The sequence below is a fragment of the Aulonocara sp. 'chitande type north' Nkhata Bay genome, linkage group LG20, assembly GCF_057382095.1.
Source record: "Aulonocara sp. 'chitande type north' Nkhata Bay isolate Kocher_YH1m ecotype deep benthic linkage group LG20, A_spYH_male_GT1.1, whole genome shotgun sequence".
NCBI lineage: Eukaryota > Metazoa > Chordata > Actinopteri > Cichliformes > Cichlidae > Aulonocara > Aulonocara sp. 'chitande type north' Nkhata Bay.
In genome coordinates, this window is record NC_141363.1 from 20,194,839 (window position 1) to 20,208,417 (window position 13,579).

The window sequence follows — 13,579 nt, forward strand, 5'->3', positions numbered from 1 at the left end:
TGAGTATATTGGCATATTTTTGTGGCACTTGGGTTTCTTACTTTTCTTATTGTTACACATGGTCATCTCAGTCAGCTGTGAGTTGCTTTAATGGGCAGCTTCTTCCCTTCTTGGTAACTGCTGGGATACAAAGCTCATTCTGTGCCACCGTGGTTATCGTTCTGCTTCTTTTTCACTGATTTTTAAAGCTTTCTTTATTTTAGGGATGCAACTGATGGCAAATAGGTGTAGCATTAAAACATAATCAGTGATTAACCTACCAATTAATTTAGTGAATAAATATCTTGATGTATGCTCCCAAACAGCTGATTCTGTTTATCTGGATGTAGCGTTTTCAGTGGGAGAAACATTTCGTCACTCATCCAGGTGACCTCTTCAGTCTCAGCTGACTGCAGGACTCCCCAATCTTATAAACAGTACATTTGCATAATGACTGTAACCAGCCCAGTGAGGGAACTGGGAGATAAACAGCTTATGGCCATACCACCCTGAGCATGTCCGATCTTATCTGATCTCAAAAACTAAGCAGGGTTGGGCTTGGATAGGACTTGGATGGGAGCCTGCCTGTGAATGTCAGGTGGTGTGAGCGTGTTTCAGAGCAGCACAGAAACAGCTTTAGTGAAGGTTACAAATGATCTTCTTATGGCCTCTGACAGTGGACTCATCTCTGTGCTTGTCCTGCTAGACCTCAGTGCAGCGTTCGATACTGTCGACCATAATATCCTATTAGAGCGATTAGAACATGCTGTAGGTATTACAGGTACTGCACTGCAGTGGTTTGTATCATATCTATCTAATAGACTCCAGTTTGTGCATGTAAATGGACAAATTGGAAGTGTCTGGTAAATAACTCAAAATGTTAGAAATATTCCAGTGTTAGAAAATCAGCACTGCTCAGTGTTAGCCATTGTTAATCTTAACATATATATATGTATGTATATATATATAAATATATGTATATATATATATATATATATATGTATATATATATATATATATATATATATATATATATATATATATATATATATATATATATATATATATATATAGGATCATGGCCAAGCTTGAAACCTGGATCCCCCGTAGCCGGTTACCAAGATTACGTGAAGTACCCTCAGAAGGTCTGCTAGATGATGTTAATGCAGCACTACGGGCAATACCTACAACCACGATTACCGACACTAACAAGCTGATCTACAATACGGCAGCAGTGATCAGTGAGATGCTTGGCTACAAGTTGAACAGCGACAAGGGGCAGTACCCTCCATGGAGAAGGAGGCTAGAGGGCAAGATCAAAGTAGCACGGAGGGAGGTTAGCCAACTAACGGAGTTGCAGAAAGGTGCGACAAATAAGGTGCCTAAGAAATACAGCAAGCTGTCCATACCTGAGGCCTTGGAAACTGCCAAGCAAAGACTCACAGCCTTGGCCAGCCGCTTGAGGAGGTACACCAGAGAGATAGAAGGCAGGAGAATAAACCAGCTGTTCTCCACAGAACCAGCAAAGGTGTACTCTCAGTGGCAAGGGAACAATAAGAGAACAGCACCACCAAGGCTGGAGACGGAGCAATACTGGAAGAGCATATGGGAGAAGGATGCAACCCATAACGGCAATGCTCAGTGGCTAGAGGATCTGAGGGCTGACCACAGCGACCTCCCTGAACAGGGTCCAGTAACCATCACAGTGGCAGATATCCAAGAAAGGGTCTCCAGTATGAAGAGTTGGACAGCACCAGGGCCCGACATGGTTCACGCCTACTGGCTGAAGAAGCTGACTGCACTCCACGAGTGCCTGGCAGCACAAATGAACCAGCTGCTAGTTAACGAGAGACACCCGGAATGGCTAACCGAAGGTCGGACGGTCCTGATCCCCAAGGACCCCAAGAAGGGACCGGTCCCCTCCAACTACCGACCAATAACCTGCCTCAGTACTACATGGAAGCTCCTGTCAGGCATCATATCGGCTAAGATGAACAGGCACATGGGTCAATACATGAGCGGGACACAGAAAGGAATTGGCAAGAATACCAGAGGCGCAAAACACCAGCTACTGGTAGACAGAACAGTCAGCCGAGACTGCAAGACCAGACTGACCAACCTGTGCACTGCCTGGATTGATTACAAGAAGGCCTATGACTCAATGCCCCACAGCTGGATACTGGAATGCCTAGAATTGTACAAGATCAATGGGAGCCTAAGAGCCTTCATCAGGAACTCAATGGGGATGTGGCGTACAACACTAGAGGCCAACTCCAAGCCCATAGCACAAGTCACCATCAAGTGCGGGATCTACCAAGGAGATGCTCTGTCCCCACTGCTGTTCTGCATAGGCCTGAACCCCCTCAGTGAGATCATTAACAAGACTGGCTACGGATACCGACTACGGAACGGAGCAGTTGTCAGCCACCTCCTGTACATGGATGACATCAAGCTGTATGCCAAGAGTGAACGAGACATCGATTCACTGATCCACACTACCAGGCTATACAGCAATGACATTGGAATGTCGTTCGGACTGGAGAAGTGTAGTCGGATGGTAACAAAGAGAGGGAAGGTAGTCAGAACTGAGGGGATTGAACTACCAGAAGGCAACATTGCAGACATAGAGGACAGTTACAAGTACTTGGGGATCCCGCAGGCAAATGGGAACCATGAAGAGGCCGCTAGAAAAGCTGCAACCACCAAGTACCTGCAGAGGGTCAGGCAAATCCTGAGGAGTCAGCTGAATGGTAAGAACAAGATCCGGGCCATCAACACGTACGCCCTGCCCGTGATCAGGTACTCTGCTGGGGTAATAGGCTGGCCAAAGGAGGAGATAGAAGCCACTGACATAAAGACAAGAAAGCTCCTTACCATGCATGGAGGGTTTCACCCCAAGTCCAGCACCCTGAGGCTGTACGCTGAGCGGAAGGAAGGGGGCCGGGGACTGGTGAGTGTCAGCACCACAGTCCAGGATGAGACAAGGAACATCCAAGAATACATTGGGAAGATGGCCCCAACTGACCGAGTGCTCAGTGAATACCTCAGGCAGCAGAAACCCAAGAAAGAGGAGGGAGACGAGGAACCATCATGGAAGGACAGGCCCCTGCACGGTATGTACCACCGGCAGATAGAGGAGGTGGCTGATATCCAGAAATCCTACCAGTGGCTGGACAAAGCTGGACTGAAAGACAGCACAGAGGCACTAATCATGGCAGCACAAGAACAAGCTCTGAGCACAAGATCCATAGAGGCTGGGGTCTATCACACCAGGCAAGACCCCAGGTGCAGGCTGTGTAAAGATGCCCCAGAGACAATCCAGCACATAACAGCAGGGTGCAAGATGCTAGCAGGCAAGGCATACATGGAACGCCATAACCAAGTGGCCGGCATAGTGTACAGGAACATCTGTGCCGAGTATAACCTGGAAGTCCCGAGGTCAAAATGGGAGATGCCCCCAAGGGTGGTGGAGAATGACCGAGCTAAGATCCTGTGGGACTTCCAGATACAGACGGACAAAATGGTGGTGGCTAACCAACCGGACATAGTGGTGGTAGACAAACAGAAGAAGACGGCCGTAGTGATCGATGTAGCGGTTCCGAATGACAGCAATATCAGGAAGAAGGAACACGAGAAGCTGGAGAAATACCAAGGGCTCAGAGAAGAGCTCGAGAGGATGTGGAGGGTGAAGGTAACGGTGGTCCCAGTGGTAATCGGAGCACTAGGTGCGGTGACTCCCAAGCTAGGCGAGTGGCTCCAGCAGATCCCGGGAACAACATCAGAGATCTCTGTCCAGAAGAGCGCAGTCCTGGGAACAGCTAAGATACTGCGCAGGACCCTCAAGCTCCCAGGCCTCTGGTAGAGGACCCGAGCTTGAAGGATAAACCGCCCGCAGGGGCGTGCTGGGTGTTTTTTTTACATATATATAGTATTTAAATATGTAGTATATAGTTAGGGCTGGACCAGGTGACCCTGAATCCTCCCTTAGTTATGCTGCAATAGATGTAGGCTGCCGGGGATTCCCATGATGCATTGGGCGTTTCTTCTTCACTCACTATGTATTAACAGACCTCTCTGCATTGAATCATATCTGTTATTATCCTCTGTCTCTCTTCCACAGCATGTCTTTATCCTGTCTTCCTTCTCTCACCCCAACCAATCACAGCAGATGGCCCCGCCCCTCCCTGAGCCTGGTTCTGCTGGAGGTTTCTTCCTGTTAAAAGGGAGTTTTTCCTTCCCACTGTCACCAAAGTGCTGCTCATAGGGGGTCATATGATTGTTGGGGATTTTCTATGTACCTAGGATAAAGTGTACAACATAAAGCACTGTGAGGCGACTGTTGTTGTGACTTGGCGCTATATAAATAAAATTGAATTGTATTGAACTCCGGACTTAATAGACTGGTCATTTAAAATATTTTGTCACTTTAATTATAAAATATGATATTTTAAATCTTTTTTACAAAATGTACAAAGTTCCCCTCCATTGTAGACACTAATATTCTAATAAAAACTTTTTCACAGTCCAGCTGTTTGGCACCTTAGATTATGGTTTAGAAACAGCTGATAAAATAACTCCACCTCTCTCTGCTCACTGATGCTCTCATTTTGTTTGTTTGTTTGTTTTGTTCTTAAACTTGCAGCAGAGCCCGTTACAGCAGGTGGCGCTTGAAGCGGCTGCTGACATGGCCTTTGCCCAAGAGTCAGCTCTGCTCTCAGTGTGTCTGTGTGTGAATGTTGTGATCAGACTGCAGCTTCTTACAGGAAGTACAAACAGTAACTGTTGATGGTTCATGTTTCCAACAGCTCTGCAGGATGGAAACCCTGAAGTCACCGATGCTCAGTTTCTTTACTATGGAGTCATTGGAGGAAATATTACGGTTCCTCTTGTTTTTCAATCATCTGGAACATGGAAGATGTTCTGCAGAGAAGAATGTGAAGGAGAAAACATTCTCATTAATACAACTGATGTCAGAGCTCAAACAGGCAGATACAGCATTGAATATAAAATAGAATCAGTTTATGTTTTATCTGTGAGCATCTCAAAGCTGACTGAGTCTGACTCTGGACAGTACAGCTGTGGTTTGGGTGGATCTTCATCATCAGCTTCATTCACACCGTTTGCGATCGTTGTTGCTGAAGGTGAGTTTCTGTTTCAGCTGTGGAAATGTTTAGTTTCTGTTCCTGAAGCAAAGTTTGAGTTTCACTGACAGCTGCTGACGGTTTAAAGAAGCTGAAGTTTGTTCTTTATAAAACTCTCAAATCTGGAAAACTTTGGTATTGAAATATTTTGAAGGAATAAATCGGTCGCAAATAAGGATTTTTTTTCTCACTGTGCTTAAAGCTGATAATTCAGTAATAAATAAGACTGTAATCTAATCTATTAAAATCTAATAATGTGCAGATTATGAAGCAGCATCAGTGGCTTCTGCAGCACTGATAGTAACTATTGATCGTTTATCTCTTTAACAGCACTGCTGGATGGAAACGATGATCAGCTGAAACACTTTGATAAAGAAACTGGAAGCTCTCTCACAGTCGGATGTTCCTTTAAACAACCTGGAAACAGAGCGTTCTTCTGCAGGGGAGAGTGTGGAGGAAACAACACTCTTGTTCAAACAGATAATGTCAAAGCTCAGAGAGGCAGATACAACATTGGATATGCTTCACATACAGATCCAGGAGTTCTGTATGTGAGCATCACACAGCTGACCAAGTCTGACTCAGGACGGTACAGATGTTACCTGGGTGGTTCATCCAGAGACTTTGAGGTCACTGTCACAGACGGTGAGTTTTTACTGACATTAATCAAATGTTGTCAGAGTGGAGCTGTTCAGCTGTTCCTTATTTCCTGTCATATATCTGCTGTTCCAGTGGTGGATGTTCATGTTGAACACGAGCAAAGTTTCTAATAATGAGCTCAGTGTCTGTACAGTGATCCCTGTGAGCCAACAGCTCAGGCTGCAGACTGCTCTGAGTGTTAGACTGTTTCTCCCACTGAAAAAGTTACATGCAGATGAACAGAATCAACCTTTTGGAGTTTTTCTACTCTGTACAATGTAAAATAAAGGGGAGAAGCCTTATGGAGACTTTGCCGTGGTCACAGAAGCCCCGTCTACCTGCTTTCAAATCTCCTGTTTTTGAGGATCAGCCTCAAAAGAAGACGTAAAGCTGAGAAGTGATGAAACAGCTTGTTTCAGACAGAGAATGATCTGATGGGCTGCTCCAACACACGAGGCTCAACTGTAAAAACACAAAGTTACTGTAGTACAGACCAAGAATAAAAATACATGGAAGCTGTATGAGCAGAATAGGTCCACTTTAACGTCTCTGGTAGCTAAATAATGTTTTTATTGATCATTGCAGTTGTTAGTGTTTCAGGCATCTGTATATAAAAGATAAATAACATTTATTTAATTTATTACTTTCACAGTCTTTGTGAAGAAAATTAAGAAAATGAAGTTGTTCACATTTTTTTCCTTTATTTTCTCCTCTGGGGTTTCTGTCTAGATTTTTATTTATTTTATTTATTTTAGTTCACGTATCTAACCACAGCTAAAGCTCTCTGATCTTTTTCACCAGTCATCCCATCATTAACTGGACAGAACCAGCATGGGCTGTATGTGGGCCTGACTCTGACGGTCACCATCATCCTGGTCTCAGTGTCTGTGCTGATATTCTACAAGAAAAGATCCTCTAAACGAAAAGGTGAGACAACAGGAGCACGGATGACACTTTCCATTTCTCACAGTAATGAACATTTCAGTCGTTGGCGTCTCTTTACAGTTAAATAACGTTTTGGAAACACACATTTTTTGTATTCAGAATATTTTCCCATAGAAGATTTGAAAATGCAGTGTGTTTCTGTCACGGTTAGCGCTGGCCGACCGTGGGGATGTGGGGAAAGGAGGACCCAAATGCTGGACTTATTTACAGTGCAGTAAATATTCACATAAATAATCCCGTGGATTCCCCTGACTCCCATGTTGTGTCTTCCTCCTCAATAAGTCCGTGCCTCGTGCTCTCCACCCCCATGTGTCTGCACTCCCCGTGCTCGCTGCTCTCTGGCTTTCCACGCTCTTCCTGCAGGAAGCATTAGAGGCAGCTGTCAGGAGACTAAAATACTGCAGGCATGCACTCGCTGCACTTGACACTAACAACACTAACGTGGAGTCTCATGCAACAATCCTGCACCGGTGGGAGCTCCATCATTCTCTCAAGTAGCTCCCCCGATGAGCCTGATCAGCAGCAGGTGTGTGAGGTCCTAAGGTGTGGCCAGTGCCACCCCCCACCCCCTCACCCCCCCACACACACACACAAACCCAGAAACCAGGAAGACGAGAGACAGCAACACCAGAAATACACGTCCATAACTGCTCATAACTGTCAGGGACCCTGAGTCTGACAGTTACTTGTTGAAGGTCCAAACTGAATTCAGGTTAAGTTATAGAATTGAATAATCCCACACTGGCAGCACCAGCAGCAACTTCAAGCATTTAAACAACCAGGATTCTTGAAGTGTTTTCATTTTCAAGCTTTTCTGGCACATATGTGGTTTGTCCTCTTGATGACTGTCCGAAATGCTGCTGCTCACTGTTTTTGTGAACAGATGAACATTTCAAGACATCAGGATTTATTTGCAGGGACCAGTTGCACCTGACCTTTCACCTGTAATAGTTTAAACTCACCTTTGTGCTTTTTTCAGATGTTCCTGTGGAAACACAGTATGCTGATGTCACAGAGGTGAGTTTGGGGAACTTTGAATCTTTTAAACTGTTCAAGAGTCCAGTGAAGAAAACTCAAAACAAGAAAAGTTTAAACGTCACGAATTTCTTCACAAATAAAATTTCAATCATTAAAGAAAAAATTACCAATAATCATCCCACAGATGTAATATTATCTACAGCTACTCTTAGTACCATTGATGTTAAGTTAGACTCTTTTTCTCCAATTGATCTTTCTGAGTTAACTTCAATAATTACTCAATAACAAAAATACAACTCAATACTTTGTAACATAACCTTTGTTGGCAATAACAGAGGTCAAACGTTTACTATAGGTCTTTACCAGGTTTGCACACACAGTAGCTGGTATTTTGGCCCATTCCTCCATGCAGATCTTCTCGAGAGCAGTGATGTTTTGGGGCTGTCGCCGAGCAACACGGACTTTCAACTCCCGCCACAGATTTTCTATGGGGTTGAGGTCTGGAGACTGGCTAGGCCACTCCAGGACTTTCAAATGCTTCTTACGGAGCCACTCCTTTGTTGCCCGGGCGGTGTGTTTTGGATCATTGTCATGTTGGAAGACCCAGCCTCGTTTCATCTTCAAAGTTCTCACTGATGGAAGGAGGTTTTGGCTCAAAATCTCACGATACATGGCCCCATTCATTCTGTCCTTAACACGGATCAGTCGTCCTGTCCCCTTGGCAGAAAAACAGCCCCATAGCATGATGTTTCCACCCCCATGCTTCACAGTAGGTATGGTGTTCTTGGGATGCAACTCAGTATTCTTCTTCCTCCAAACACGACGAGTTGAGTTTATACCAAAAAGTTCTACTTTGGTTTCATCTGACCACATGACATTCTCCCAATCCTCTGCTGTATCATCCATGTGCTCTCTGGCAAACTTCAGACGGGCCTGGACATGCACTGGCTTCAGCAGCGGAACACGTCTGGCACTGCGGGATTTGATTCCCTGCCGTTGTAGTGTGTTACTGATGGTGACCTTTGTTACTTTGGTCCCAGCTCTCTGCAGGTCATTCACCAGGTCCCCCCGTGTGGTTCTGGGATCTTTGCTCACCGTTCTCATGATCATTTTGACCCCACGGGATGAGATCTTGCGTGGAGCCCCAGATCGAGGGAGATTATCAGTGGTCTTGTATGTCTTCCATTTTCTGATGATTGCTCCCACAGTTGATTTTTTCACACCAAGCTGCTTGCCTATTGTAGATTCACTCTTCCCAGTCTGGTGCAGGTCTACAGTACTTTTCCTGGTGTCCTTCGAAAGCTCTTTGGTCTTGGCCATGGCGGAGTTTGGAGTCTGACTGTTTGAGGCTGTGGACAGGTGTCTTTTATACAGATGATGAGTTCAAACAGGTGCCATTCATACAGGTAACGAGTGGGGGACAGAAAAGCTTCTTACAGAAGACGTTACAGGTCTGTGAGAGCCAGAGATTTTCCTTGTTTGAGGTGACCAAATACCTATTTTCCACCCTAATTTAGGAATGAATTCTTTACAAATCCTACCATGTGGATTCATGGATTTTTTTTTCACATTCTGTCTCTCACAGTTGAAGTGTACCTCTGGTGCAAATTACTGACCTCTGTCATCATTTTAAGTGGGGGAACTTGCACAATCGGTGGCTGACTAAATACTTTTTTGCCCCACTGTATATAATGTATAATTATTTATCCAATTAAATATTTTTTTGTTAAAAGAAAAAGGTCTATGGATGATATTCACTCAGTATCATACTTGGGGTGTCTGGCCCACAGTGGTTGTCAGAGGAGTGGGTTGGTCCTGGGTGTCGCCCTTGGTGTATGTATGAGGGGTGGTTTGCTAAGTTGGGGGTGGATACCTTGGCAGTCATGCAGGGGGCTGTTTTTTTCTCTGTCATGTGTTGGCTCTTGGCTGTGGGTGGGGTGGAAGTGGCCCTGGATATGTGGAGCAGTTGGACATGGAGAGGAGCGAGAGTGGGCTGATCCTGCCGGCTCTTTCCGGCTTCGCTCTCTTCACTTCTATTTTACTTGATCTGCCCCCTGCGTAGTGCAGTCCTGGGGTCCTTCCTGCAGGCCCACTGCCCTATCCCTGTGCATGGCCGTCTGCTTTGGGGTGCGTGTCTCTCACCTCCAGAGTTGATGGGGGTCTGGGGGTGTGGAGCCTGGGTGGGCGGCTTGCGTGACTGGTTGTAGTGCACCTACAACACCTACAACTGGGCCGCTGCTAGCTGCTGGTGGTGGTAGTGGGAGGCTCTGGACACTGGTGCAGACTTTCATCCATGTTTCTCACACAGCACACTGCTGTTCTCGGCTTCTGCATTTATTACTTCCAGGCTGGACGACTGTAATTCATTATTATCAGGAAGTCCTAAAAACTCCCTGAAAAGCCTTCAGCTAATCCAAAATGCTGCAGCAAGAGTCCTGACAGGGACTAGAAAGAGAGCAGATTTCTCCTACAGTGACTTCTGTTCATTGGCTTCTTTTCTCTCTTTTCAGGCGACAGACTCAAACAAACTCACCCATAGTGCACTGAGTTTTCTTAACAAGGCCCGTGTCTCTCCCAGCAACGCCTCCTGTAGTAACACCGATGAAGTTGTCTCCTCCGTGTCTCGAGTACGTAGGATGCCAGAGATCATCTGCTGTCCTTAACTGCAGATCATCTTCAGTGTTGCTGCCACAATTCTCTAAATGGATGAAATGAAGCTGCTTTCAGCCTCTGTGTAAATGTTCTAGAAAAGATTCAGATTGTATAATTAATAATGAATATTTTTCTGTTTTTTAGAAAGTGCACTTTAAGGACTTTAGTCCAGTTTCTACATGTAAAGCCTCAAACTACCAGAACCTTAATGGAGCCACCAGAGACCAGGACCAAATCTACTCCACACTCAAAATCCCTGACCAGACTCTCCAGACTCAGAGCTGAACATGAACATCGAAAAGACTAAAGACTAGAATAAAAATCAAATAAAATTAATATTTCTAGTCTGGGTTAAAAGCCAAGCCAAAAAAAGATGATGCAGTGAGTCAGAGTAGCGTCCAGTCATAAAGCTGGCCAAGCTAGTTTTTGCATATTTGTGAAGAATTCATGTATCTGTCATATTAGCAGTCAAAACAAAATCTTTTTAAAAGCACAGAGAAGATTGTGGTGCATACATCATACATTTTATGTGTGGTTGATCTTCAGAAAAACTCCTTTTACTAAACATCAAGTAGGATTAGAAACAACTTTAGAACTTAATAACTTAAGTTACTTAATAAAAAGACTCCTCCCTTCTACATCTAGAAGGGAGGAGTGTCGAGATTAAATGAATCAAACGTTCAACCACTCACAAATATCCAAGTCAATAACTGTACATCAGCAAAACAAGCAGTTTTCAGCTTATGTTTGTAAAACAATAAACTGTCATTTACAAATACTCGTCTCCAGAGTCGGAACAGAAGTATGAAGGCTTGTGAATATGCTCCCCCCTCTTTCCTGGAATAATGTCCAGAAGGAGCCGACACTGTGGGAACAGTTTCCTCTGAAGGAGTTTAACAGCAGGAACATGAAACATGGCTGCTTTTGCTGTCGTTCTTGATATGTTATTGTGTAGAATCTGGACGTTGTGTTCATTTGTCGCTGAATTTGTTTCTTCACTTGTTTTTTTATTTGTTGGCCAAAGAGATTTTAGTCTGAATGAGACACTTTACCATGACAAATAAGGAAATCATGTTATCCAGGTTGTTTAGCCACAACATGATAATTATGATGATACAACAATGAAATCATGTCTGTAGATCTGTATTCTGCTTTATGTTACTAATCTGCCTGTTTCTAGAGCACTAATATTTTCATGTGGAGCTTCCCTGTTGCTGTGATGGGACTGATGCTGCTGAGGGAGGGGCCTCAAATGTAAACGAGCTGTTGGTCACTGCTGGCACTCCCTTCTCATTGCAGGGCCACGTTAGTGTTCAAGTAGGACAAAACAGACAAAGAAGAAAACACTCGTAAATATTTCAGAAAATTTGGTGTTTTATTTATTTTTTTATTGCAAATATTGTTTAACAAGACAAAACTGCAAACTTCACATTTGTTTCTCACTCTTAACTGAAATCTTTCACTTACCAAACAAACACATCGCTCCTCTCTGTCTGTCCAGACACGTGGCTGCACTTCTGCTGTCATTTTGTTCGTATGTAACAAAGTAAAAAAGTGTACACATGAGTTTGTGACTCTCACTGAACTAACACAGCCGATCCCTCAGCGTGTTGGTGCTCTCTGCTCATATTAAATCATTTTTGGCTTTTTATAGAACTTATTTTAACATTTCACTCAAAAACAAACAAAAAAGTCACTTCAGGGGCCAAACTGTGTTATATTTCATCAGGTCAATATCTGTGTGTTTGAGCTCCCTGCTCTGAGGGCAACTCTGAAACAGTTTTTTCCTCATAATCGTATAAAAGGAACTTTGATGTTCTGCTATTTTCATTTCATCTGAAACCCACACTCGGCTTCAATACCGTGGGATTCCTTAACCACAGTGTTGTGTAAATTGTAGTTACACAAGAGAAACCAGCCTTCAGCTTCCATGTGAGTCTGCATTTTTCTTTTGTCTTTCATATAGTAAACATGTTATATTTACAGAATCCTCAGGCATTAATAAAGTATCCTGATCCATTGAGCGGTGACGGTCTTATTTATAAAGTCTGAATTAAAACAGAATTTAATGATTTGCAAATGTCATAAACACATATTTTATTCATTATATCCAATAATTCTATTTTATTTATTTGGTTCTGTATTTTTATTCTGAATAGAACAGAAAACATAAAATGTTCACGCTGAGAAAATGAACCATTTTAAGAAAACTAAGCTCATTTTGAATTTGATGGCAGACACAGGCCGTGTTCCTCGCTGAGCAGCGTCTCCTCTTCTTTGAACAAGATGCAAACCCCAATTTGCTCTCCGATGCATCAGAGTGTGAATGTCATTAGAAAAGCACTCAGTTTAGAGACGGTGCTTGTGAGGTGAATGTGGCACACTGTAAAAAAAATTGTAATATAAAAGTATTTTACTGTGTATTTTATAGTTTTGTACTGTTTTTCTAGAATATCATTAAATTTACATAAATAGGCTGTGATTTTATATTTCAAATGTAAATTAATGTAAACTCGCTGTAAATGTAATAAAACATAATTTTCTCGTTTTTTAAATATATCTGTCTGTACATGAGCATATTTAGATTGTTCAAATACTTTCACAAATGTATCACAATTTCACAAATATTTGTCCGTTATTTGAAAGATTGAACTGTTAAATTCAAATGTAATGCTATGGAAAAAAATATAAAATGATTCTTATAAACTTTTTTTACACCAAATAATAATAATAATTATTGTTATTTAGGGCGATCGTGGCTCAAGAGTTGGGCGTTCGTCTTGTAATCGGAAGGTTGCCAGTTCGAGCCCCGGCTCGGACAGTCTCGGTCGTTGTGTCCTTGGGCAACACACTTCACCTACCACCTACTGGTGATGGCCAGAGGGGCCGATGGTGCGATATGGCAGCCTCGCCTCTGTCAGTCTGTCCCGGGGCAGCTGTGGCTACACCTGTAGCTGCCTCCACCAGTGTGTGAATGAATAGTGGAATTGTAAAGCGCTTTGAGGGTCACAAAAAGCCCTATATGAATGCAATCCATTATTATTTAAACCAACTGTTAACTGTATATTATATTTCTGTACATTTAAGTATTATTATTCATATTGCCGCATTCACTGACCTTGTTTACAGGTAATTTCATTGTTTAATCACATTAAAATGTTCCCAATTTAATGTTTAAAAACTCTTGGAAAAGGCAAAATCCCATGTAAAATTAGGGCAACAAACTGTATTGGCATTACTGAAAA

The 13,579-nt window shown here is 43.2% G+C and overlaps 1 protein-coding gene across 1 annotated transcript; it reads left to right on the forward strand.

Annotated features, from left to right (window-relative positions):
* Positions 1–4,771: 4,771 nt before the first annotated feature.
* Positions 4,772–10,619, forward strand: LOC147305495 (polymeric immunoglobulin receptor-like). The gene is made up of 6 exons (XM_086277914.1): positions 4,772–5,120; positions 5,451–5,765; positions 6,561–6,686; positions 7,684–7,721; positions 10,193–10,309; positions 10,479–10,619. Exons 1-6 carry the CDS (start codon positions 4,772–4,774, stop codon positions 10,617–10,619), a joined length of 1,086 nt encoding a protein of 361 aa, XP_086134040.1.
* The last annotated feature ends 2,960 nt before the right edge of the window (positions 10,620–13,579 follow it).

Coding starts and splice junctions, on each gene's coding strand:
- LOC147305495 (XM_086277914.1), top strand. CDS start 4,772: ATGTTTCCAACAGCTCTGCAGGATGGAAACCCTGAAGTCACCGATGCT. Junction 7,722..10,192: donor AGTATGCTGATGTCACAGAG/GTGAGTTTGGGG, acceptor CTCTCTTTTCAG/GCGACAGACTCAAACAAACT. Junction 10,310..10,478: donor TTGTCTCCTCCGTGTCTCGA/GTACGTAGGATG, acceptor TCTGTTTTTTAG/AAAGTGCACTTTAAGGACTT.